General features: G+C 32.8%; 3 protein-coding genes across 5 annotated transcripts; 1 reads left to right on the top strand and 2 right to left on the bottom strand.

Annotated features, from left to right (window-relative positions):
* The first annotated feature begins 708 nt into the window (after window positions 1–708).
* On the top strand, window positions 709–10,640 carry LOC116778066 (activin receptor type-1C). 3 transcript variants are annotated; one of them, XM_032671931.2, is made up of 9 exons: window positions 709–1,062; window positions 1,447–1,564; window positions 2,653–2,774; window positions 4,020–4,253; window positions 4,909–5,139; window positions 5,294–5,461; window positions 5,657–5,829; window positions 5,998–6,231; window positions 6,467–10,640. In XM_032671931.2, the coding sequence occupies exons 1-9, from the start codon at window positions 963–965 to the stop codon at window positions 6,590–6,592; spliced, it is 1,506 nt and encodes a 501-aa protein (XP_032527822.1). In that variant the 5' UTR covers window positions 709–962; the 3' UTR covers window positions 6,593–10,640. The 3 variants fall into 3 exon arrangements, with proteins under 3 accessions (XP_032527822.1, XP_032527820.1, XP_032527821.1); XM_032671929.2 differs by lacking the exon at window positions 2,653–2,774 and adding an exon at window positions 1,855–2,018; XM_032671930.2 differs by lacking the exon at window positions 2,653–2,774 and adding an exon at window positions 2,324–2,475 and having other exon boundaries at window positions 710–1,062.
* A 348-nt stretch (window positions 10,641–10,988) lies between these two features.
* Window positions 10,989–11,393, bottom strand: LOC116777993 (uncharacterized). The gene has a single exon (XM_032671829.2). The coding sequence runs from the start codon at window positions 11,391–11,393 to the stop codon at window positions 11,220–11,222; it is 174 nt and encodes a 57-aa protein (XP_032527720.1). The 3' UTR covers window positions 10,989–11,219.
* Window position 11,394: 1 nt separating this feature from the next.
* Window positions 11,395–12,282, bottom strand: LOC116777992 (uncharacterized). Its single transcript, XM_032671828.2, has 3 exons — window positions 12,162–12,282; window positions 11,695–11,910; window positions 11,395–11,618 (listed from the first exon to the last, which is right to left on the bottom strand). Exons 2-3 carry the CDS (start codon window positions 11,894–11,896, stop codon window positions 11,395–11,397), a joined length of 426 nt encoding a protein of 141 aa, XP_032527719.1. The 5' UTR covers window positions 11,897–11,910; window positions 12,162–12,282.
* Window positions 12,283–13,658: the final 1,376 nt, after the last annotated feature.

Genomic DNA, 13,658 nt, shown 5'->3' with positions numbered 1-13,658 from the left:
AAAATTTATTGAGTTTGTAGTGTTATTTAAATTTAAGAAATTTTTAGTACCAATATATCAAGTTGAAGTTTCTAGGAAATCTATAATTTATATTTTTTTATACAATTACTATTCTAGATAATTAGTTAACCTTAATTAATTACAACGTTGCTGTTAATTTACTTAACACTAAAATTAAATTACTATGAATGAAAAATATAAATAACTGACAACTTAAATAATTATCTAGCCATTTAAAAAAACTTACCTGAAATTGCATTCCATAACTTGCCTTTTATAAAGTCCTCAAATTAAGTAATTTATTGTAAAGGTTTTAATAATCTAGTCAAGTAATTATATTATCATTTCACAAAATATAAAAAGTTTCCTTTTTAAACATAGACTTTTCTTTTTCTAGTCTTTGATGGTTCATAGATATTGGAAAACTCGCGATAACTTTAACAATAAAAATCATGTTTATAGATAGGACTTTAATCTTGTTTCAAAAATGTAGAAAAGAAAATTCATAAAAAAATAAAACTAAGTTCTATTGAAGTCAATTTCCAATTGGCTACGGCCTACTTATTAAGAAAACCTTTAAGTGATGGATTTCTAGGTAACAATTGTTATATGCATATAAAATTTAACTGAAAATAAATTTTTTATACATAAGAAATTACAGAATATTTCTCTATATCCTGATAGCTTGGCAACATTATATGTCATTTTTTTTAACATTTATCTGTGACGTCCTCACGCGGAGTTATTTATCTACCGGAGATAATTTATTTTATTAAATTGATTTTTCATTGTTTGATTCATAGCGTTTTAATTACTTTAAAACTTATCAAAAGAAAGCATTAATACAAACAGTATATTCACGTGAAACAAAAATGTTTAATGTTAGTTCTATTACAATTAAATGGCCGTATGAAACAAGTGTCAAAAACAAGTGTTTTACCGTGCGGGGACTATAGGCTGCAATGTTTCTTTTCAAGAATGTCGCTATGAACACTTTCTACAGGAGAAGATATTTCCAATTGTCTTTCCTTATTGTTAGTTTTTATTTACCTTTAGCAAACGGTAAGTGTTCCATCACAGTATTGACGTAGCTATAAATTTGGATATATAATTTATTAGTATCACCTAAGCTTGCTAGATGCGAGTTATATTTCGAGAATGTTAAACTAGAAGGTACTCAGATTAATCATGTATATCTCAATCAACAAATTATTGAAAATTGCTAGTAGGGTTGGTATAGTTAACTATCAATACTAAATGATCTGTTTTGATAATGTTATTATACTAAGCTATGCAAATAATATGCGTTAGTTTTCTTTTATTGTCTCTAATATGTTGTGCATAATAACAAGCATACTAACAATTCAATTGTGATTTTGTATTTATCATGCAATATCAATCACCAAGGTATTAAAATACTAAAAACATTATCCATGGTTGTGGCAGGATTGAAATGTTACTGTAACAGTGACAGTCCCAGCTGCCCAAACTCCACCTGTGAGACAGATGGCTTCTGTATGGCATCTACCAGCATTGAGAATGGTGAACATAAGCGCACCTACCAGTGAGTATCAAAAATCATACAATATTTGTGTTACAAAATTTTAGAGGAGGGCTGTACCTTTTACAAATGTGAAAGTAATAATATCCTTAATATTGTCTTATATTTCAAACAAAATATCCCCACTAACCACAATTGTAAAAAGCACAGCACATTAAGTAGTTAATATTCTGAGGTACATATTTTATGTAGGGTATAAATTGGCAAATAATCAACACAAGTCTAAATAATAATTAGTTTCCTGGCTTTTGGGATGATTTTAACCAAAATATGTCACACATTGACCTGTATAGAGTGGTGGCCTTAAGCTGTTTGCAAAGCAATGCATTCCCACCAGAGAATCCAATCAAATGCAAAAACCCGAGAACGTTTTGCTGTAAAAATGATTTCTGCAACTCTGATGAGGTTTACCAAGAGAGATTAACAAAAGTGCTCAATGCCTCAAGCTCAGCCTCTGGTAAGGGATGCTCACGCACTTGTGGCGTGTATACAAACTGATCTTTCAGAATATGAACTTGTTTGATGTATTCTTATGATATAGTGCCTTGCCAATTGATTTATAAGTTTTGTGTTGATGCCAATATTCTAACATATGCTTCTGAGTTAGTGATTTGAATATGTACCTAATAAGCGGCACACTCTGGCATATAATCAGTATGTTTGAATGATGTGCTGTTATCTTAACAAACACTATTTTCCGAGTGTGCATTGGTTTTGCTTTAACATACTAAACATGATGTATGGTGGTTCCACCCGCGGCAGTTGTATCGAGCTGAAAGCACTGATACCCATCGAGCACCCCTTCGGTTGCTCCACAACGAAAACTAGAAATGAATCGGTGGTGATACAATGTTGTGAATCGTATAACATGTGCAACCGCGACCTCATCTTGGAAACACACACGAAGCCGCCAGGTAGGCCCGCGGTAGCTCTCAGCGCACTCGCTTGCTCAATCAGCAGTAGGCGCACTCTGCATGCTTCTTCGCCTATTTGTTCTAATATACTAAAGATTATTTTCCTATCTAGACCGGCATTGATCACGACGTATCGCGTATTAGTTCCGTCCGACTAATGTTCCCTTTGTGGTGTAGATGTTGGCACTCCGAAACGATTTTCCCACCTGGGGACATACCTATATGGTGCCGTGAAGCCGACACGATGAAAAATATTATGTGCTGCTCTATGGACTACTGTAACCGTCACTTCTTTCCAGGTATGGAAATGTAAGAATGTGTCGTCAGGGCGTCTATTGGGCAGCTTGTATTGTGATGTCCTAAGCATACCCCGAATGTACTTTTGCTGGAAGTCATTTGCGATCATGGCATCTTATGATGTTAAGGCATCAATAAATATATTGTATTTCAGATGGTCTATAATGCATGAATTCATTAAACTTCAAATACTTAAAATAAATCCAATTCGTTTCTCATATCTGCATAACTTTAATTTTATCAGAAGGTAGTGTTTACATGGTCTGTGAGCTATGAAAGAGCATCATTTTGATTGAATCTAAAGCGTTCAGCACATTTTATAACTACAGGATTGTAGTAGACAGACACTGGGAGATATCAGCACTAGGTATCCGGCGACTACGGACTAGATACTTATAATTTCAAAAGCAGCCGTAGACGTAACGTGAGTGATCATAAGCCGGAATTGCTATTGTTATTTAAGCATGACCTTAGTTTGTACTAATCGCATGTTATTTTCCATCAGTATTAAGTTCTATGATATTTAAATGTTGATCAGTTTTTGAAAGGCGAGGGGTTATCAGATGTGATACATTTATAGTTTTAATGTCTCTCTAAACAATTAATTATTAGTCATACATGTGACAGTCGCTAAAACGCTCAGCGATATCATTACATACATTACATTATTTGTTCTCAAATAAAATTATATTCACGCACGGGAAAATGGTATTCCTAATTATTTATTATTGATTTAATTATATTGTTTTGCTTGGGTTTTTAAGCTACAATAACATTTATTTATACATACGCTTATGCATGTCATGTTGGTTTTTGAAAGTTTTTATTTTGAATATTTTGATGCTTTATATGTGTTTGATGTTTTACTTGTGCTACTATGAGATGTGTTTTATCTATTAAAATTTATTTTAATTTTCTACTGTTATAATATTATAGACGTCATAATTCTAAATGTACAGTATACGTACACTATAAACGTTTGTAAAAAATTCACAACCGAACCAAAGTCACCGTCTTGAACTGAAGACATTTATAATTCAATAACTAATTTATATATTTATGAGGATACAATTCTAAATACACTTTATGATTGAGAATGACTTCGTCGTACTGAACAAATCTTGTTAGACAATCAGATGTATGTTTCAATTGGATATTCGCACGGTCCCGCGGTTTTGCGAATCATTTCTAGTTTAAAGTAAATTAGCCAAGTGGCGTAGAGTAGTAAAATATATTTGGGGGTGAAGAGGCGAGTTCTATGACGACGGCATGGCAAGTGGTGTTGTGGATCATGGTGCTGGTGGTGCTGGGAGTGTGTGGCGCTATCAGTCTATGGTGGGCGAAGCGCGCTCCTAAAACCATCAAGAGAGAAAACCGCTCACTCTTCGCGCCTGACGACTCTTTTTGCGACACACGCCATCCGATGATGACTGCCACCATTAGGGACATGATAGAACTTACCACTTCTGGTTCCGGTTCAGGTGAGTAATAAAACCTTGTGATATTTCACTTCAGAATAGTAACGAATCGGTTTATCTGTATGATTTTGACAAGTACACATCTAATTAAAACTATATTTTTCGGATTTGACTGGTTTTGGATACTTTCTATAAGCCGTTATCACAGGACGACAAGAAAAAATGTCTATAGGTTTCCCTAATTTAGATCTAGATGCACACAGGACACTCTTGATATGTCTAGAGGCCTTGCACTGCGGTTAGCGACATGGGATTTTATATTTTTGACGATTGAATGAATTAAATTTTGACGATTTTAATTGCCAGCCCTTTTCTTTACTAAAATTACTATGATTTTTCATTTCAATATTCTTGCGGGATATTCTGTATATTTTATTCTGTATCTGTTTGTCTTAATGTTCACAACTTGCTAACTTTGACATATGTACGTCTGTATGTATTTGCTGTCTGTTTTATGTTCCCTAACCCTTTTACTGATTCTTCTATTCGTTGGTCTAACAACAATTCTCAGTAACAATCAACTTTATATTTCGTGTAAAATGTAAAATAAAAACACGAGCCACATCCGCAGAATATAGTTTTAGTTTAATCTGAAAAGTTTGAATTGTATGCTCAGTCCTCGTTGAGACCGGTGTTCGATATCTGAATATTTGTCCAGGGTTACCGCTGCTCGTTCAACGGTCCATAGCTCGTCAGATCCAACTAGTTGACATAATTGGTAAGGGTCGTTTTGGGGAAGTGTGGCGGGGTAGATGGAGAGGGGAGAACGTCGCCGTGAAGATATTCTCATCCCGTGAAGAGTGTTCCTGGTTCAGGGAGGCGGAAATCTATCAGACCGTGATGCTTCGACACGAGAATATTCTAGGCTTCATCGCAGCTGACAATAAGGGTAAAATATAACATTTATGTAACCTTAATTCACATACTCGTAAACCGAAGGATTAAAAAATGCAATCTACATTAATATTTGATACATTTGTTGAATACTGACTTTTTGTCCCTTCTGTACATTGCTTACTGACTGAAATGACAAATATTTTCAGACAACGGCACCTGGACTCAACTATGGCTGATAACAGATTATCATGAGAACGGGTCCTTGTTTGACTTCCTAAGTGTTCGAACTATCGATGCAGCCACGCTTGTTAAAATGGCTCTATCCATCGCTACCGGACTGGCCCATCTCCACATGGACATTGTTGGAACTAAGGGTTAACATTACATTTAATCGTATTAAAAAACAATAATATAAGTGCCACTATCTCTGTAATACATTTTTGAGCCATATGTTATTGTTGTTTCACCTAAATACAACAATTTATGCAAGGAACATTCTAATTTGAATATACATCATATTTGGAATGGATTTAGCCATGGAAACGGTTTTAATCTAAATGATATTGCAGGCAAGCCAGCTATAGCCCACCGTGATCTGAAGTCCAAGAATATTCTGGTGAAGGCTAACTTGAGCTGCGTCATCGGAGACCTGGGGCTAGCTGTTAGGCACAACGTCGCTGGTGATTCTGTGGATGTCCCATCAACCAACCGAGTGGGAACAAAGAGATATATGGCGCCAGAGGTAAGTACCACCTAACTAAATACACTCACGTCTCACATTTAAGGTCCATCATCGTCATCATAGTCACCCTTTAGCAACAGTGGCCTAATCCACTGTTGGACATGCACAAGTATCTAAACAAATAAGTTGTACATATATACATGAGCCTAAAATAGTTAAAAATTCAAGGTGTTGGATGAGAGTATGGACGGCCGTCAGTTCGATCCGTACAAGCGTTCTGACGTGTACTCCCTGGGCTTGGTGTTGTGGGAGATGGCGCGGCGTTGTGGTGCGCTACCAGACGAGTACCAACCTCCATACTACGACCTGGTGCCACCGGATCCAGCCCTCGAAGATATGAGGAGGGTCGTGTGCATAGAGAAGAGACGACCGGTGCTACCTAACAGGTGGCATTCTGATCCAGTGAGTGCGAGTAACGAAAGTTCTGAGTTACCATATAACTAAATAGTTCATAATATCAATTAGGAATAGATTGATTTGGAATGCTATATCCCTTTATTTAGATTTTTTCGGAATGCTTTATCCATTTTTTTGGTAGCATTAATAATATACGCTTAAATGGTTTTAACCTACTTTTCTGCTTAAAGTGTTAGGCTTCATATGCAAGGGTAGAATTTTTATTATGATCAAACTCTAGGTTTTGTCTGCGATATCGAAGGTGATGAAGGAATGCTGGTACCAGAACCCCGCGGCCAGACTAACTGCTCTTCGTATCAAGAAGACCCTCGCAAACATCGCCACTACTGACCACATGAAACTATAACCACCACAGATACCACCGTGCAGTCACATGACGATCATTGATTTTGGTTCTTGTTAAAATGCTACATTTCCTCGTTATTTTTATTCTATAGAACGATTCCAGGTCGATTTTTACATGTTGTAAATTTGTTGTTATTCCTACCTGATAGGTATTTGATGCTGGTATACGGTGAGACACCGCTTCACACGGCCATACTCTGTTGCTGTCGGACATGTTTGTCACAGGGTTTTATTAGTCAGGTAACATAGGTTTTAAGTACCTACACGATACCAACGAAATTGTACAGTTTTATTTAAATAATGATATATTAAAATACCCGACTATAATAAAATTAATTTCTATATAACAAAATCGGTATATAGTAAATTAATTATTAGTCATAAAAATGCTCTAAATTTGGGTACCTTTGTCATTGATGGAACTGTTCGTTTGGAATCAAATGAATTTAGGGGGGAGTATGGGCGAGTGAGGTGGGTTGAGTGTGGTGACGTACGCGAGCACGTGCACACGTTCTTGCGTGCTCGCGTGCTCGGATACGTGTTTAGGTTTGCGTTCGTGCTCGCGTGCTTTCCTTACCGTGTATACCGATCCTACCTCTTAGATAATATTCGATATCAGAAAGAGCATTTATTATAACAAGTTATTGTAATAGATCGTAGTGATACATTTTTTTTTTCGTTACCAAATACATTGTGTTAAAATATTGTTAAGTGTCAATTCCGCTTATTTATATTATTGCTTATTATTTCATAATTTATTTGGCTCTTTATTCGGATGTGGTTTCTTACATTATGTATAAATATATTTTATTTGTTTTAAGTTTACTTACACGGTAGTTAAGGTTATAAGACTCTTGTTATTTAAAGTCATCTGGCCCGCACTCGACCGAAGTCTTTGTAAATACTTGTTAATTAATAATAATAATATCTTAATATTCTTTAAGGACGTTGGTTTTAAATTGTATAGCGCAGTCGAAGTGTCCGCTCGCCCACGGGATACGCTTGTTATTTCGTAATTAAGACAATTTAAGAGTCAAATTAAACATTTTGTCTACTTAAGAGTTGATATATTTGAGTAAATTCTATGAAAATTATATTATTTAATCGACATTGAAAAATTGTTACCCTATGTCACCCGTGGAGTGCGTGACACCGTCGTTTACCTGTCGACAGTAAAGTATATAGAGAAAACGTTTATCACCGAGATGGCCATATTTTCTTACTTGTTTGATAACAGTTTTTTTTTTATGAAATGTAATGTATTTTAAATTTGTAATTACAAATGATTTAGTATATACGATTTAATTATTGATAAGGATTTTTTATAAACTATTAGTTTTGAAAAGGTTATTCTATATTTTTCCTCTAGTATATAGGTGAGTATTATTTTATTTCATAACTCGTTAAAGGAATATTCAACAACGATATATAGGTATCAAAATCTGTCCGGTTGATTAAAATATCAGGACAGAGGCGTCTGAGCCGGTGTAAGAATTATTATTCCAAACACAGTCCCTCAAAACACGGTCAATAGATTAACATAACTAGAAAAATATGGTCAACGGTCAAAAAAAGGTAATTGTAAAAAGTCGATTTACATGTAAATCAGTCAAATGGCCAGTTATTTTGTAAAGAGACATTTTTTTTTTTATTTCTATTTATTGAGACGTTGAAAGATAACTACTCCTCTAAGAGCCACTTAGGGTGCGCTTACGCTTGCTTTGCTATGCTCGACACTCGAGAAGAGCTTCGGATGCCATACAAAAAAATATGAAAAGTGTATACCGGGGCTCTTTCTTATCGGCTTGCGAACTGCACTCGGTTGGCATTTGAAACACTGCACCATAGGTAAGGACGCCTCTGTATCAGGACACAACCCGTTATCCTACATCGAGCAGTGAACGTTACACGATAGACTGATTTTAGTAGAATGAATAGTAGCAGCAATATAGATTATTTAGTTTCTCCACTTACCTGCTGAATCACGAGTTGCGTATATTTTAGTTGTATATACGTACTGAATATTTAGTTCTATATACGTACTGACACTTGTACATTTTTATTCCGATCACGCAATGTATTTAGCTAATGCGTTATTAATTTCCTTATGAACATTTTATGTAAGCTGTACACCTAGTACGATGATTTGGCGTCGACCTTAAAACATACGTTTCAAAGTTATCCGTTAGTGAATGTTCGATGATAAAGCAATAGAACTAAAGGTCTACATTGTCGTTACAAACTCGTACTAGGCTCACAGATCCTGAGTGTTTTCACTCAATATAAATGTAGTTAAAGTGTTATGTTGTCGACAATCCCGCTTTTAAATTCGGTCTACACAAATAACCTATTTTTACTAAATTTCAAAATTCTATTTTAATAATACTTACAAACTTTTTGATATTTGAATATGATGTCATAAGTACTGAGGCAGAACTTTAAACTAGTTTTTGGGAAAATATTTAATATATAAATTATTAATAGATCGCAATAGTACAGTGAGTCATACTTGTCTTCCAATAACGACGTTATTTACGATATTCGGGAATCGATTCTACAATAGATTCACCTCCAGGTAGCTATTATTGAGAGTAGTGTAGGATTTTGTGTCTTATAGAGTTTAAACAGCAAAACATAAGATATGAATATTATTATATTATATACATATATATGACATGAAATACCTGAAATGAACAATTAAGCAATATGAATTCTAGCTATAGTGATTATCTAGTAAATTGTTTGTTGAGTGCCTGCTAGTGTGCGTTCTGATGTCACACGCACCATCATGATTTGAGATGTGCTGTAGATATTTTGCGTATACCTATATATGTATATGTATATGTATGTTATTGTATTATTATGATTAATTAGTTTAAGTTTAGTTATATGTTTCATTGTCGCTTCGCGCCTCTACATTTAAGTATATTAATTCGATTTTACGAATTTGTAGCCGAACATTGACACAACAGACTGTTACATTGAAACATACACGTAGCTGCATCTGAGAATGGTTTGTGTTCATTCTATTATAAACAACATATACACTAGTCTTATAATGAAATACAGAATGTTATTAGATAGACATTGTTACGATATTATAAATATTTGAAGATGTTTAAATAACCATTAATACGTATGAATTTGACCAAGTTTCAAAAGTGTTTGATGAATACATAAACATAATATATTTTTGTTCCATTTTTAAATTATATTCCGATTTGATTATTATTATTATTTGATCTGAAAACCTTTTTAAAGATATTAAAAAAAAAGAAATCTCATTAATATTTTGACGTTACTAATATATTCAGTGGTTTTGTTTTTAATAAATATATTGGGAACTTGGTCAAATTCCTGTAGGTACATAAAAAAATGTGTACGATCTCGTTGATGACTATTGGTTTAATCTATGAATAAATATATCGCGCTAACAACAAGAGCTTGAGCCAGCACCTAGTAATTTTCTCGAGACACTTAGAGCCCGTTATACTTTTTGGTTTATAGTAAATGCTTATAACATTTTTTGCACTTAGCTTTATAGAATAGTTCAATTCATATAATAAAATAAAATGCCACCACATTTTTTATAATATAAAAATATTTTACTGAGTGATAATTATTCTAATTAGTAAAGTAGAAATTCGCTAAGCTTATTAATTTATATATAATATGTAGAAGTATTAGTGCGGTTGGGAAGTCTTATGGGATTATCCCGTGATGTAAATCTAAATTAGAATTTATAGTTATATTTTCGTTTTAACAAGCTGAATATTAGCTTAATTATAGTTATTTCATTGCTTTGAGGCAAAAGATAAAGAGAGTCAAAAAAAAAATTGACCCTTAAGCAATACCTGAGTACAATTGCAAATAGCAATAAATAAAAAAAGAATGAAACAGCGTCATATCACAGACTGATTGGGATTATGCTAATGGGAAGTAATTTTTATGTACCTACCTACCATTATTGAACTATTGCATTGCATAAGATTTATAAATTGTTTATGGAGTGGTCTAATTAATGAATAAAAAGTGTTTTTTAAAATGTATTTTTTCTTAGTGTTTATAAAATTGCCCCTTAATTTAGTAATTATGAACTAACTAAAAATAGAATACCATGTTGAGGCCTTATTTTATTGTTAATGTTATTCAAATATTGTATACATATTACTGATGCATATCAAATAAGATACAAATTATAGTGACTTCTTATCACTGCATCTCTGCTTTGATACAACTTAAAAATGCAAAAAATTCATACATCTGTTAAAAGAATTTAATAAATTCTTACTAGATTCTATTAGATTACAACTTTGTAAACAATACTGTCAAAGATTATTTAGTAATAGTGAAACATCTGTAATGTAGAGCCAGTTTTGTTGAAATTAAAAGCCAAATAGTTTTAAAAATATATTTGTATACACATACATTCACAAAGTTTTAAATTTTTCAGGTCATTATAAAGATCAATAACATCTTATGATGATAGAATTCATTTTGTGCTAATAGAATAGGGTTGAAAAAGAATATAAAAAAAAAATATTATTTACCTTAAATCTAAACATTAATTAGCTAAGTAGATTAAAATCAGACATAATTGGACGGAAAGTTGCAAATTAAGATCATTTTTAAGCATAGGATACTTTTTGCTCATAAGCTTCTTCATGCCAGCACTCCTGATCAGCAAAGGTGGAATGCCGGAGCTTACACCAACGTGCCCCAAATCTTAGAATAAGTATGATAACCATGAGGACAAACAGAGAGAGGATGGCTACAGCTGGGTATATCATTAAGAATGCCATCTTATATGTCACTCTCCTTCTTATGAAGTTCTAGATATTCTTGTGATGTTGTAAGTGGTTGCTGTGATATAGATTGCCGCACTTCGTGATGCACTTCTTGGTACTCCTCTGTGTGATATGGATGCACGTACTGCACTGGCTGGTATTGACTCTCTAGTTCAGTAAAGTCAAGAGGTGGTTGTTTGTGGGGTGTTGCTGACCATATAGATACCAACCATCGGTTACCTATAAATTTTAGAAGTGACAATTTTCATAGTCATAATTTCTTAATGTAAGCAATATGAAATTAACACCAGCTTACCAGTATGCCGATCGAGCCAATAGTCAGAGTAGCGTGAACAACAGCAAACAAAATTGATGACAAGCAGCGAGCCCAAGATGACAGAGCAGATAGCTATCGTGATATAGAAAGGAGTGAAATCCCCCACTTTAGACAGGATAGGATTTATAGACTTGAATGTCCCGTTGCCTGTAAAGTAAGCGTTTGATTCATATGCCGACATTTTCGTATTAGAACCTGTCGAAGAAAAAAATGCTTCAGGTATTTATATTTAAATATGTTTTATTGTAACAAACACCTTACTTAATAATTTTTCTAATTTTGCATTTTATTTCTTTCATAGAAGAAACCAAAATACGTTAAGGGCGTGGTAAACAAATTCATAACAGTAAATGAAATGTTAAGCCATAAAAGTATTTAAAGAATGAAACATAGAAATTATTTTTAGAAAAACAAAACTTTTTTAATTAAAATTATACAATGATTACCTTATATTCAAAATCAAAATAAAATCCGCTTCGCCTTCAGTTATCAAGCATTGGAAACAGAAAATTAAAATGTTTGGTGATTGGTTTTGGTAAATGGCAATAGACAACAAGGAGGTCGCGTAAAATACTTAAGTTAAATAAAAAAAGTGGAACGGATATATAGAAACATTTGATTCGTTTATTACAATACAATATTATAAAATGTATAATTTAATATTTTTTTTTAGAAAAATCTAAAACGCTTTACATAAAATATTTTTTTAAATCTCATATCATATAAAATTTGCCGTTTGGAACAGTTTTTTTTTGTCACAGATTTCACTGTGATCTGTCGCTCTCTGGAACATGAAACAGTGGGTATGGCGAGTTTCAGGAACAGTTTAACATTTAAAAAATAATTTACCTACACTTAACTTTTTAAAATTTTCATTCCAAAATTAAAAGGTGAGCAGCACTTTTTTACCTTTTACCTCTATAACCTCTCATACTTTACTCGAATTCATTTAAATCATAGAACGGTATATTATATTCATGTTGATAATGATACGAAAACGTGATTAAAGAGGGGATGAATACAAATCCAAAAGAATTAATACAAGCTCATTGTTCAGGTAGTCCATTTTATTGATATATCTAAATAAAAATTCTTTTTAAACTATGTACCAATTACGTATATGTGATCTAATACATTCGTTCTAAATATCTCGATGCTTTTGTTTTGGGTAGAATTTTCGGCTGTCATGGTTTCTATTGACTATTCAATGTGATCAACCAGTTTGGCAACTTTAAGAACGTCTTAAAGAAACATTTGGTTTTGCAAGATAAAAGTTACCTTAATTATAAGATATTTGCTTTTCTCTCATTATCATCATAATAGAATTTATTTATTTTTGTTTCAGCTGATTAAAATTGATTTTTAAGATACTATTAAAAGTGTATGTTTCTTATAGGCTGATGTCAGCTGAATTATACAAACGAAAGATGTGACTTACGACTTTCCTTTACTCTTTAATTTTTTTAAAGGTTGTACATTAGCTGAGTTAGAGTTCTATGATAGTTATTCTTGTAATCTTTCCATAGTATTGTGTAATGAATGTCTGATGTTTGAATTTATCGACATCATTGTTAGAGCTGTTTCGCTTAAGCTCATTTCAAGTATGATTTTTAATTCAAAAGTAAATATTTTATATTTCATATATGTTTCCACTTATTTTCAGAGTCATTGTGTGCTATATTCTTATAACTCCATTTTATAACTTTCAAATCAAGTTGGCAAAAAATATTTTTTCGTGTTATGTTAATTCATTAATTATAATTGACTTTTTCTTACTCTTCATTACAAAGAAAATCACGATTTCTTGAGTTTATATATGAGTCAATTACATAAGATCTTTAGATTATGAGTCAAATTTTAAAAGATATACCAATAAATTAGTGTTAGGTACATTAATGTTTTAGTCTAAATATAACAAAGCTACATACTTATATTTTATTTTT

The sequence above is a fragment of the Danaus plexippus genome, chromosome Z, assembly GCF_018135715.1.
Source record: "Danaus plexippus chromosome Z, MEX_DaPlex, whole genome shotgun sequence".
NCBI lineage: Eukaryota > Metazoa > Arthropoda > Insecta > Lepidoptera > Nymphalidae > Danaus > Danaus plexippus.
The sequence above is the reverse complement of the archived record's forward strand: the minus strand, read 5'-3'. Positions and strand labels throughout refer to the sequence as shown.

What these genes read in the sequence shown, in the direction of transcription:
- LOC116777992 (XM_032671828.2), bottom strand. Translation starts at nt 11,896, where the DNA reads ATGTCGGCATATGAATCAAACGCTTACTTTACAGGCAACGGGACATTC. An exon ending in TTGGCTCGATCGGCATACTG is followed by an intron (nt 11,619 to 11,694) that starts GTAAGCTGGTGT and finishes TAAAATTTATAG; the next exon opens with GTAACCGATGGTTGGTATCT.
- LOC116777993 (XM_032671829.2), bottom strand. Translation starts at nt 11,393, where the DNA reads ATGGCATTCTTAATGATATACCCAGCTGTAGCCATCCTCTCTCTGTTT.
- LOC116778066 (XM_032671929.2), top strand. Translation starts at nt 963, where the DNA reads ATGTTTCTTTTCAAGAATGTCGCTATGAACACTTTCTACAGGAGAAGA. An exon ending in TTATTTACCTTTAGCAAACG is followed by an intron (nt 1,063 to 1,446) that starts GTAAGTGTTCCA and finishes TGGTTGTGGCAG; the next exon opens with GATTGAAATGTTACTGTAAC. An exon ending in CACTTCTGGTTCCGGTTCAG is followed by an intron (nt 4,254 to 4,908) that starts GTGAGTAATAAA and finishes ATATTTGTCCAG; the next exon opens with GGTTACCGCTGCTCGTTCAA.